Source organism: Periplaneta americana, chromosome 6, assembly GCF_040183065.1.
Source record: "Periplaneta americana isolate PAMFEO1 chromosome 6, P.americana_PAMFEO1_priV1, whole genome shotgun sequence".
In the NCBI taxonomy this organism is placed as follows: Eukaryota; Metazoa; Arthropoda; class Insecta; order Blattodea; family Blattidae; genus Periplaneta; species Periplaneta americana.
In genome coordinates this window covers 13,411,353-13,425,000 of record NC_091122.1, presented here as the reverse complement: position 1 = coordinate 13,425,000, position 13,648 = coordinate 13,411,353, and the positions used below count along the sequence as shown (strand labels likewise).

The window sequence follows — 13,648 nt, the reverse complement described above, 5'->3', positions numbered from 1 at the left end:
AAATTATATTATTATTTCTTTGAAAATCTTTTGACGTCAAACATCTATTACTGCACCTACAAGAACAAAAAAATGTTAATGTCTTAACGTGAAAGGTTTTTCTGTAAAGTCCGAGTCACTCTCGACACCCTGGCAACAAGTATAAGACAAACTTCCTTACTCGTGGTTTCCTGCGCGGTCCGTCCAACTCCATTCTCAATTTAATATGCCTCGAGGTTTTCCACTCTGTATGTTTCGTTATTTTCACATTTTCGGTAGCTAGCCTATCAGGTTACGTCCATTTTCTACTTTCTCCTTCAGGATTATCTAATGTTCCTTCTGGTGGAATGTCTTTGGATACTGTATTGAGGAAACGGTGGAACCTCGTCAAAACTGTCACTACCTTTTTTTCAATTAAAAATCTCAGGCATGGTTGCGACTCGGCCCTGCGTATACTATACAGAGTGACCAATAAGTAGGCTATGCAATATTGCTAATAATTTCTTAAATTTTAATTTACAAAAAAAAAATGTTTATACAAAAGCTTTTGGGGATGAACCACGCACAGTGGTACCAGTGCAGTGTTGGAAAGAAGTTATTCAGGCATATAGCGTGTGACAATAAACTTAATTTTTTAATAGCACCTGAAATTAAAATGTACTTAGTTCGAATCTCCATTAAATTTTACGTATGAATGTGTGTGTATATAAATATATAAATATATATATATATATATATATATATATATGAGCGATCGGTTTGGAAGTAAATCCCGAAAAGACAAAGTATATGATTATGTCTCGTGACCAGAATATTGTACGAAATGGGAATATAAAAATTGGAGATTTATCCTTCAAAGAGGTGGAAAAATTCAAATATCTTGGAGCAACAGTAACAAATATAAATGACACTCGGGAGGAAGTTAAACACAGAATAAATATGGGAAATGCCTGTTATTATTCGGTTGAAAAGCTCTTATCATCCAGTCTGCTGTCCAAAAATCTGAAAGTTAGAATTTATAAAACAGTTATATTACCGGTTCTTCTGTATGGTTGTGAAACTTGGACTCTCACTCTGAGAGAGGAACATAGGTTCAGGGTGTTTGAGAATAAGGTGCTTAGGAAAATATTTGGGGCTAAGCGGGATGAAGTTACAGGAGAATGGAGAAAGTTACACAACACAGAACTGCACGCATTGTATTCTTCACCTGACATAATTAGGAACATTAAATGCAGACGTTTGAGATGGGCAGGGCATGTAGCACGTATGGGCGAATCCAGAAATGCATATATAGTGTTAGTTGGGAGACCGGAGGGAAAAAGACCTTTAGGGAGGCCGAGACGTAGATGGGAGGATAATATTAAAATGGATTTGAGGGAGGTGGGGTATGATGATAGAGACTGGATTAATCTTGCACAGGATAGGACCGCTGGCGGGCTTATGTGAGGGCGGCAGTGAACCTTCGGCTTCCTTAAAAGCCATTTGTAAGTAAGTATATATATATATATATATATATATATATATATATATATATATATATATATACACACACACACATACAGGGTGATTCAAAAATACGGGGCATAATTTCAGGTATATATTTCCCACATGTAGACAATCAAAATAGTTCATTACAACATGTGTCCGGAAATGCTTTATTTCCGAGTTATGGCCTTCACAACATTGAAATTCACCGGAACCCTACCTCATGTTTTAGAAGACACTCCACTGATCAATCGTCAACACATTCACTTCTTGCATGATGGCGCTCGTGCACACTTCAGTCGTACGGCTCGACGGTACTTGGATCGAAGGTTTCCTGATCGATGGATAGGTAGAGGTGGCCCAATTGCTTGGCCTTCACGCTCACCTTATCTGAACCCTCTCGATTTCTACTTGTGGGGCCATTTAAAATCATTGGTTTATTCGTCTCCGGTGCCTGATTTGGAATCCCTTCGGAATCGAATTGTGGCATGTTCTGAGGACATACGCAATACTCCTGGAGTTTGGGATCGTGTTCGCAGGTCAATGAGACATCGATGTGAGGTCTGTATTCAAGCAGGAGGTGGACATTTTGAGCATCTGTAATGACAATGACCTGCGGAATTTCAATGTTGTGAAGGCCATAACTCGGAAATGAAGCATTTCCGGACACATGTTGTAATGAACTATTTTGATTGTCTATATGTGGGAAATACATACCTGAAATTATGCCCCGTATTTTTGAAACATATATATAACCCATTCACACGTTTCATATCTATAACTATTTTTTAAACTTGTTTCGTGAACTTCAAACGTGACACAAATAAGTATGTAAAATCATGTTCAGTAAGTCAAAAAACTAAACAAAACACTGTGTGAGCTCCAAGCTTGTTGGCCACTTCTCTCACTCCGAGTTTCGTTCTTCCATTGAAGGAACTCTAGAGGGGGGGAAAGCCTAAAATGGAGTAACCCAACAGCCACCACATAAAATGGTGGAAAAATGAATGACAGCACAATCAGAAGAAGAAAAACACGAAGATGTAAGACTTAAAATTGAATTATACAGTTTTGACGTATGATTATATTTTGGAATACAAGTTTTCTAAGTCTTTTTTCCTGTTCCGATGTTTCTAATGGACACTTTTCCTAAATTCTCGTTTTGCTGTTACATGTTTTATATTCCTAATCCCTGTGTTGTGATAACTCCAGCACCTATTAAGATATTTTTATGTAACTTTAAAGGTATGATTATTTTCTTTTTTTTGTTACATATTACTAGAGCCCGGGTGTTTACGCATTTATAACAGTTAAAATAGGCAGACAAAAAAAAGGCAATAAAAACGTAAAGAAGGCACAATAAATTTTGAAAAAAAAAAGGCATAATAAATTTAAAAAAGGCATAATATATTTTAGCAATAAATTTAAATTATATCAACATAACTCACATATTTACTTCGTAAGTGACACATGTTGGCTTATAAAATACTTCTTTTCGTGATTAACTGTCTTTTCACAAACCTTACATAACAAAACTGTTCCATCGGTTGAAAACACATGGGCACCAAATTCACTAACGTAAGCATGAAGTTTGCTTTTCAATGGTTTACTGAATTTAGGCATTCTAGCTAACCGATCTTATACCTTCTGTCACCCGACAATAACTGACTGTTCCTCACTCAAATTTCTTTCTCCTACAATAATAAACACGTGTAGCACAAAATTGTAACGGTAAGATTTGAAAATATGAAAGCAAACAATTGGAAATGCTACGTGACAACTTCTATGAGAACGAGCTGAATATTTAAAATTATAAAGCTGACTGTTGGTATCGTGAAGACATGACGATATTATATTTGTAACTGTGGATTGTCGATCATTATTCATATTACACCAGTAGTTTTAGAACACGATTATTAGCAGATTAAGCACCGAAAAAAAAATTACTTTTATATAGGCTACTATTGTTAGTAAAGTTAGTCATTGTTTCAAATATTTAAATTTCATACACATTATATTACAATTAATTATAAAATTGGAAATAAACAAGAATTATTGCTTTAAAACGAACTAAAAAAAGACATTTCTTAATAAGAACCGCCTTAGAAAGGCAAAATAAAAATTGAATAATTTCAAGGCAAAAATTGTTCCAGGGCCGGGTATCGATCCCGGGACCTCTGGTTGAACGTACCAGCGCTCTGCCAACTGAGCTACCCGGGACGGTGTCGGGTGGAGTTCCCGGGTAGCTCAGTTGGCAGAGCGCTGGAACGTTCAACCAGAGGTCCCGGGATCGATACCCGGCCCCGGAACAATTTTTCCCTTGAAATTATTCAAATCTTCTTTACAGGAAGCTTTACCTGAAAGATTAGATTTGCATAATATATACGTCACTGTGTACGGTAACAGAAAACCACAATTCCAAGTCACACAGAGTTTGTGTGCACTCGATGTGGGTCTCTGGCGTTTCGTCAGACCACGCGAGTTGTGTGGATACAAAGGGAAAAGTTGAGACCGTGTCGGGTGGAGTTCCCGGCTAGCTCAGTTCGCAGAGCGCTGGCACGTTCAACCAGAGGTCCCGGGATCGATACCCGGCCCCGGAACAATTTTTCCCTTGAAATTATTCAAATCTGCTTTACAGGAAGCTTTACCTGAAAGATTAGATTTGCATAATATATACGTCACTGTGTACGTTAACAGAAAACCACAATTCCAAGTCACACAGAGTTTGTGTGCACTCGATGTGGGTCTCTGGCGTTTCGTCAGACCACGCGAGTTGTGTGGATACAAAGGGAAAAGTTGAGACCGTGTCGGGTGGAGTTCCCGGCTAGCTCAGTTCGCAGAGCGCTGGCACGTTCAACCAGAGGTCCCGGGATCGATACCCGGCCCCGGAACAATTTTTCCCTTGAAATTATTCAAATCTGCTTTACAGGAAGCTTTACCTGAAAGATTAGATTTGCATAATATATACGTCACTGTGTACGGTAACAGAAAACCACAATTCCAAGTCACACAGAGTTTGTGTGCACTCGATGTGGGTCTCTGGCGTTTCGTCAGCCCACGCGAGTTGTGTGGTTATAAAGGGAAAAGTTGAGACGGTGTCGGGTGGAGTTCCCGGGTAGCTCTGTGGTAGAGCGCTGGTGCGTTCAACCAGAGGTCCCGGGATCGATACCCGGCCCCGGAACAATTTTTCCCTTGAAATTATTCAAATCTGCTTTACAGGAAGCTTTACCTGAAAGATTAGATTTGCATAATATATACGTCACTGTGTACGGTAACACAAAACCACAATTCCAAGTCACACAGAGTTTGTGTACACTCGATGTGGGTCTCTGGCGTTTCGTCAGCCCACGCGAGTTGTGTGGTTATAAAGGGAAAAGTTGAGACGTTGTCGGGTGGAGTTCCCGGGTAGCTCTGTGGTAGAGCGCTGGTACGTTCAACCAGAGGTCCCGGGATCGATACCCGGCCCCGGAACAATTATTCCCTTGAAATTATTGAAATCTGCTTTACAGGAACCTTTACCTGAAATATTAGATTTGCAAAATAAAAATTGGTCCTATCACTTTGATTTACTCCAAGTTACATTTATATCTATGAAAATAATGATTCACTTCCACACAGTAAAAGAGACATTTGCCAAACATCTGATCTCTACTCATTACTAAGCTGTTTATTGTATTGTGGTTAATAACGGAAAAGGAACTTCCTCGATCAGACTTTTCTTACAAGGTGTGTATATTTGTAATACAGTGGTTTCTTTCCCTATAGAAAACAGAGTCCAATGTCCATTTATTTCAGAGATTGAGAAACAAATTTATGCTAAAAAAAAAAAAGGAAGAGATTAGTTTCCTGGAAACAGACGGTTCATTGCAGACCTGTCTCTGGAGACCTACCGTAAAAGCTTACGGAAAAACGTTGTACGGATAGATTCTTTTCTCGTTATTGCATTGTTAGTGCTGTATTCTTGTTTTTCGATTGCTGAATTTGAACTATTGACATTTCAAGTAACCATCATACGATTAGATTTTCAATCAGTGGTGCTAATTAATTCTGTGTTGTGCTTGGAATTGTGGTTCAGACACTCTTCGTTGCATTCATTAAATTATCACGTATATTCACTGAAAATGTGTGCAGTTTTTAATTCATGATAGCACTATAACGATTCCAAAACAGATGTGAAGAATGATCTTCGTCTGATAGATTTAGATTCGCAATTACATCTCCTATAGGCGTACTATTAAACGAACAATTCTTGTATGTTTTGTAAAATTTAATTTTGAAAACGATCCCAAGAATTTTGATGTAAGGGGGTGAACCTAACCTTTTTCGGGTGTGACCAAGTGATTCAGTTTGGCTTAAATAATTCATTTAGTGGGGTAAATAACTTCATTTAGAGGCGGAAAATTCTTTATCCTTAAATTTTGACAAAATTGAGGACTCGTCCATTCCCTTAAATTCTAACAGCAATAGGGATGATGTCAAAATTCAGGTCATACACTTGGATTTAGAGGCGGAAAATTGTTTATCCTTAAATTTTGACAAAATTGAGGACTCGTCCATTCTCTTAACTTCCAACAACGATAGTGATGATGTCAAAATTCAGGTCATATACTTGGATTTAGAGGCGGAAAATTGTTTATCCTTAAATTTTGACAAAATTGAGGACTCGTCCATTCTCTTAACTTCCAACAACGATAGTGATGATGTCAAAATTCAGGTCATATACTTGGATTTAGAGGCGAAAAATTGTTTATCCTTAAATTGTGACAAAATTGAAGACTTGTCCATTTCCTTGACTTCTAACAACAATAGTGATGATGTCAAAATTCAGGTCATATACTTGGATTTAGAGGCGGAAAATTGTTTATCCTTAAATTTTGACAAAATTGAGGACTCGTCCATTCTCTTAACTTCCAACAACGATAGTGATGATGTCAAAATTCAGGTCATATACTTGGATTTAGAGGCGGAAAATTGTTTATCCTTAAATTGTGACAAAATTGAAGACTTGTCCATTTCCTTGACTTCTAACAACAATAGTGATGACGTCAAAATTCAGGTCATATACTTGGATTTAGAGGCGGAAAATTGTTTATCCTTAAATTTTGACAAAATTGAGGACTCGTCCATTCTCTTAACTTCCAACAACGATAGTGATGATGTCAAAATTCAGGTCATATACTTGGATTTAGAGGCGGAAAATTGTTTATCCTTAAATTGTGTCAAAATTGAAGACTTGTCCATTTCCTTGACTTCTAACAACAATACTGATGATGTCAAAATTCAGGTCATATACTTGGATTTAGAGGCGGAAAATTGTTTATCCTTAAATTTTGACAAAATTGAGGACTCGTCCATTCTCTTAACTTCCAACAACGATAGTGATGATGTCAAAATTCAGGTCATATACTTGGATTTAGAGGCGGAAAATTGTTTATCCTTAAATTTTGACAAAATTGAGGACTTGTCCATTCTCTTAACTTCTAAGAACAATAGTGATGATGTCAAAATTCAGGTCATATACTTGGAGTTAGAGGCGGAAAATTGTTTATCCTTAAATTTTGACAAAATTGAGGACTCGTCCATTCTCTTAACTTCCAACAACGATAGTGATGATGTCAAAATTCAGGTCATATACTTGGATTTAGAGGCGGAAAATTGTTTATCCTTAAATTTTGACAAAATTGAGGACTCGTCCATTCTCTTAACTTCTAACAACAATAATGATGATGTCAAAATTCAGATCATATTCTTGGAGTCACGCTTGAAATGGAAAATATATTAGGAAGATACGAAAATTCTTAGCGATTTTTCGTTGTGACAGAAGTCATTTTTTATATGAATAGAAGGCAGAAATTCATCAGTAATACATAGAGCTGATAAAGACAAACAAATGCTAGGGAGGTGATTAAATTATAGGATAAGGAACCATGACTGGTTGAAACATGTTTTTCCGTACCGGTTTATTGGTCAAAAGTAATATCACATAGTAAAAGTGTAATAGTCTTACTTAAATCCAATTTTAATGCACTTTATTTATTACAGAAGAAAATAATTAAAATATGTCTTCATAAACCTATTGATTTTCCATCTCAAAAATTGTTTTTAGACTTTAATGTACTTAACATGCGACAAATTTATTATATTGTATTAATAAAATTCATACATAAAAATCGAAATAATTTTGAATTGTATTCTCATAGTTATGAAACAAAAGGTATGAATTCTTTAAGATTGTTTGAACCAAAATGCAACACTGTTACAGTATTTAATCATAGTAGTAATTTAGGTCCAAGAATATTTATAACAAATTTTTATTTAAATATCGTGATCTTGTCAGTTCTAATAATAGTAGTACTAAATTTAAAACGTTATGTATGGATTTTATAAAAATTGAAAAATTGTAAATTTAAATTTATATATTCTAATTGCATAGTAGACATAAGATAAATTGTTTTGTATACTTATTAATTTTAATTCAGGAATCCGCCCTTGAGCACGAGTTCTATTCTTTCAGGGGCGAGCTAATGTTTTTCTGTATGTATTATATTTTGTGCGAGATCGTGCATATTTGCTTGGTTTCCGCACAAAACCAATCCGCGGAAAGTCTAAAATTCCACATTCAGTATTCCCAACCTAACACACATAACAATTTCCCTCTTCTTACCGCTTAAGTGACATATTGATTTTACTGCTTTAGGCTTTTAACATATTATTTTTAGAGACGTTCAATATAGTAGTAATTATAAATTTGAAACTTACCATTGCAATTTCACCTAAATTGCACTGTTAATTATTGTTTTTAAATATTTGCAAAAATTAAGTAAACTTTACAACTCCACTAAAGTTACTGCATTCGTGATGCAAGTAACATTAAGGAAGCCGTGAAAAAATCAACAAGATTCCAGACTCAACATAGACTGGGAGAAAAAAAAGACAGACGTATATCACGGCCTGCTGGAGCATAGTAAACACAGAAAACATTTTAAAGCAACAATGTTGAAGATAGATATTTTTGTTTTGCAAATTTGCCGTCATTGAACAGAAACCAAGATGGAGATATCATTGCAACTAATTAGAAATTCCTCTTTCAGGTATGTAATGAACGATCTTCGCACAAAATAAGGTACGGTACACGAGCGGTATGTTTTCTTTCAATTCTCGGAAATTAAAAAAGCTCAACTATGTTTCACTTTTTCAAACTTTTCCTTGAACATGAAAACTTGAACATACCGCTCTTGTAATGCATATTACTATTATGTTACAATTATTAGCAAAATGAATGAATGAATAAATAAATAAATAAATAAATAAATCTAGAATAATTTTAATTTTGTAAAATTTCACTACAGTGTACGGCTGTTAATGCTGCCAACATAACAGTTAGGAAATCACTAACGGTTGTAGTATTTCTCAGTACCGAAATTCGAAACGAAAATCACCATAATCCACTAGCATAAGTAGTAATGGGGGGGGGGAATGGTTAGGTTTCAACCTTATGATATTAAGTAAACTGATCCGGACTATATTATGGAGATTTAATGAATATACAAGCAGAAAGATACCGATGCATGTAAACCGAAGAAAGTTAGAAATTTATTTTATATTAGCCTTGGTACTTCTGTGCGTATTTCTTAAGCACATTTCCGATTATTTGGGTCAAGTATGGTGATAGTTTGGCGCGTGGGATGGGCTATGACGTCACAAGAAACTTCCATTCTCTCCCTCCTACAAATAGTTGACTATGAGATCAATTGATTTGGAGTTATTCTATATTACTGCCGTACAGATCGTGCTGCCATCTCTCGAGGAGAAGCCCTACTTCACATGTACGTAGCCAGAAAGAAGCTCCACTCTTTGTAAAGACAGAAATATAGAATTATAGCATTTTAAAGTTGTAGGGATTTTTATAGTTTTGTGTCTTTATGTAAATACTAGACGTACCCGTGCGCTCCGCTGCACCCGTTAGAAATAAATATAAAGTAATTACATAATTAAAATAGGACATTTGATCCAGGGAACATTCGTGTTTGATATAAGGATAAATCGTTTAATATGTTACTCAATTTAAATTGCATCCAAATAATTAAAATGCGATCATTTTGGTCCAGAGACACTCATTTGGTGCAATGACAATTCCTTTAACATGTTTCTTAATTTTTATTACATGCAACCATAGCTTAATGAAGATTGACATCATTTAGATTTAATGTGTATATTTTATTTCACTTGTTATAGGTTTCCATTGAATTATGGTAATGACTTAATTTTAACCCTTGTTTTCTACGTATTCAGTAAATGGCGCTTGGTCGACTATGGTTCTGAACCCTTCAAATAACTTAAATTATATTATATAATATTACATTACATATATTATATTATATTATACTATATTATATTATATTATATTATATTATATTATATTATATTATATTATATTATATTATATATTATATCAGAAGTTACTGTAATAACATTATAGCATTATGTCCATCTAGAGAAACTACACTTTCCAATGGTGAAATAATAATTAATTATACAAATCGGTTAATTTAGCTTCCGATATTACTTCATACAAACACAAACATTCTCTGTAGGCTATGTTTCATAGCTTTCGATTGTTGCTGTCCAAGGCCCCTTATAGTCGAAGTCATTTGTTTTTTAATTCATTACACGGCCTTAGATGGCAGTTATTTTAATTTTAAAACTCATTTATCTCATTAAATATCAGTCCTATCAAAATGTTTCACGGAATAAAACTTATCGCAAATTATTTTTAAAGAAACTTTTGTTATGTAACATTTTTCACAAAAATCAATAATAAGCGAGATATTTCGATTTATTTAATTCAGGCCCCCTTATAACCCCACTTTTAAATAATGTATTTTGAATGCCATATAGCGTAAAATCTAAGTTACAACGAACTTAATTTATATTCCAATTTTCATCGAAATCCGTTCATCCATTATCGCGTGAAAAGGTAACAAACATACAGACAGACATACAAAGAAAAATTTCAAAAAAGCGATTTTCGGTTTCAGGGTGGTTAATTATATATGTTAGGACCAATTATTTTTGGAAAATCGAAAATTACCAGAAAAATTTCGTCTACAGATTTATTATTAGTATAGATATCTAAACAAAAAACAGTTGTAATACAAATACAATACTATCGTCACCATGCGAAGAAAGACGTAGCCATTATGTTTTTGTTTTTACCTTCTCTATGGTGGCACCATTCGTCATTTTTTTATTTTGCTTTAAGTTGCCCAATAGCAGTATCGCTTTCTACGTGTTCATCCTTCTTTTTGTTACAATGTAGTTAGCATTATATTACAGTTTTAGAGCATTTGCTTCATTTACCAAATAATTCGTTGAATTTTTAACCAATCAAAGCCAATTGTCACAGTGATATTGTCTCTTTTATATTGTGACTTTCGTCTTTTGTTTTGCAATTGTTTCCTGCTTGGTAGGTTATGTCAGTGGCAGTTTCTAGTGTTTTCCAAGGAGAGAGGATGTTATTTTTTTAACTTTTTTCCTATTTGGTGTAAAATATTAATTTTTTGTATATATAGAGCCCATAGCTGTGGCAACTCAACCAAATAAAAATGTTTAAAAAAATTATTTGGGGGCCCAAATTTGAAAACAAATATACCCAATGCAGGAGTGTACTAAAACTGATATATCTAAACCGTTTTTAAAGATAGATTCAAACTGGTTTTTGCAATGTATTTGCAAACGCATGTTCTACAAACTGTCTGTAACAGAATTTTGATAATAGTCCCTACGTTTGTAAAATAAACAATTAAAATTTAATAACAATTTTCTGATTTCCTTTCTTGCAAACAAACGGACGTGTTTTTAAAACGAAATCAATTAACACAATTCCGTTACAGAGAAAAGTTTACTAATAGTCTAAAGAATGTGTGTTCTAAATTTCATGCATGTATCTTTAATAGTTCAGAAATTATATCCATTTTTGTCTGGCAATGTAGCAAAAAAAAAATTGAAGTTACTGGAAACCGATAAAAGCGGGCGTGTGATTTAAAAATCCATAGCGCAGGAAGTTTAATAATGACGTCTCAACATCCGATAAGGGCACAAATACCGACAAAATGTTATGCAATGCATTCCACACATATCACAGAGTATTTTAAAGAAAAAATTTTTTTTTTTTGAAAATTTAATTTACCGGAAACAACAATAAAAGTGGGCGAGTGATTTAAAAATCCATAACGCAGTAAGTTTAAAAATGACGTCTCAACATCCGATAAGGGCAAAAAATACCCACAAAATGTTATGCTATGCATTCCACACATATCACAGAGTATTTTAAAGATTTTTTTTTTTAATTTACTCATTTTTCACCAAAGCATACCATCCTCTCCCCTTAAGATTGTCAGATTGCGCGATTTTTCGCAAATTGGGCAATCCGCCAGACATGGGGCGCACTGTTCATGACGACAGACGATATTTTGAGCTACAACTAATATTATTTTTCTGGGCGAATTGGAAGATATTTATTAATGCCGTTCCGAGTAAATTATTACACTTTAAAAGAATAAATCTCATATCCCTGATGGCATTCCACTCTCACAAAGGGTTCATTACTTTCCAGATATCATCAGTTACTCTTGTTGTTTTCAGTGCGGTCCGCTCCAGGATTTCCTTCCTCCATCCACAGTCCTCCTGTCACGCTGGACTGTTGCTATGACAACAATCTGTGTTTAAGGTGATGTGGAATTAAAGCTCCCATTAACTTACCATATAAATGCTTGCCGATATTAGTAACGGATCAGCGGGAGGCAAGAAACGCCCACGATTCTCTCTCGTAGTGACGTGATGTCAAACTTAGCAACTGAGGGCTCTTGACTCGTTTTTCCTTAAGCTTAATGCCACATAAAATTAAAGAACTGATTGAGTCTAAATCCATTTACTTAACGAGTACTCTATCACATAATATATTCAGACACTAAACAATAATATTAGGATGTATTCGTATATATAATTACAGAAAATCTCAGCACAGTGCCTAGTGTGAAAATACGATGAGAAGGGCAAGCTTACACATGAGGTATATATAATTTTAGTGCAATTTAAGAACTATACAGGGTTAGTTAAAAGTCCCGCACCACCTAAATAACTTTTGAAGCATACGGTTCAGTGACATGAAACTTGGTATGTGGGGATAACCATATGCTAAGAACTCAATAATGGTATTGCCGTGTTTGTTCTACTTCCGGTTTAACCGGAAGTAACTCCAACTCTCTTATTTTAAATAGAACACCCAATATATTTCTTTTATTTTTGAATAGTGCTCATTAAGAGCTTTTCAAAAATTACCCACACTCGATACTTCTGTACAAATTCAGTGTCGCTAAGTCAAGAAAACAGAAAAGTGTATCGAATAATAAGATAAGAAACGCACCACCTAAATAACTTTTGAAGCATACAGTTCAGTGACATGAAACTTGGTATGTGGGGATAACCATATGCTAAGAACTCAATAATGGTATTGCCGTGTTTGTTCTACTTCCGGTTTAACCGGAAGTAACTCCAACTCTCTTATTTTAAATAGAACACCCAATATATTTCTTTTATTTTTGAATAGTGCTCATTAAGAGCTTTTCAAAAATTACCCACACTCGATACTTCTGTACAAATTAAGTGTCGCTAAGTCAAGAAAACAGAAAAGTGTATCGAATAATAAAATAAGAAACGCACCACCTAAATAACTTTTGAAGCATACAGTTCAGTGACATGAAACTTGGTATGTGGGGATAACCATATGCTAAGAACTCAATAATGGTATTGCCGTGTTTGTTCTACTTCCGGTTTAACCGGAAGTAACTCCAACTCTCTTATTTTAAATAGAACACCCAATATATTTCTTTTATTTTTGAATAGTGCTCATTAAGAGCTTTTCAAAAAGTACCCACACTCGATACTTCTGTACAAATTCAGCGTCGCTAAGTCAAGAAAACAGAAAAGTGTATCGAATATTAAAATAATAAAATACTCCTTCCTTAACAAAAACAAAACAAAGCTAGCTCACCTTCTAAATTATGTGTTCAAATTGGTAGCCCTCAGCTGCTTTACAATGTGTCACTCGATCATAGAAACCATTTAAGGAATGATTTAACCAGGCTTTAGAAATATCTTGCACCACCTCCATTTTTATTTAGCAACA

The 13,648-nt window shown here is 34.7% G+C and overlaps 1 protein-coding gene across 1 annotated transcript in view; it reads right to left on the bottom strand.

Moving 5' to 3' along the window:
- LOC138702157 (uncharacterized) overlaps positions 1-13,648 on the bottom strand; it is a 51,188-nt gene that overhangs the window by 24,266 nt on the left and 13,274 nt on the right. Inside the window, exon 2 of the mRNA XM_069829764.1 lies at positions 12,091-12,166. Coding sequence (XP_069685865.1) covers positions 12,091-12,166 — 76 coding nt within the window. The remainder of the gene's footprint in view (positions 1-12,090; positions 12,167-13,648) is intronic.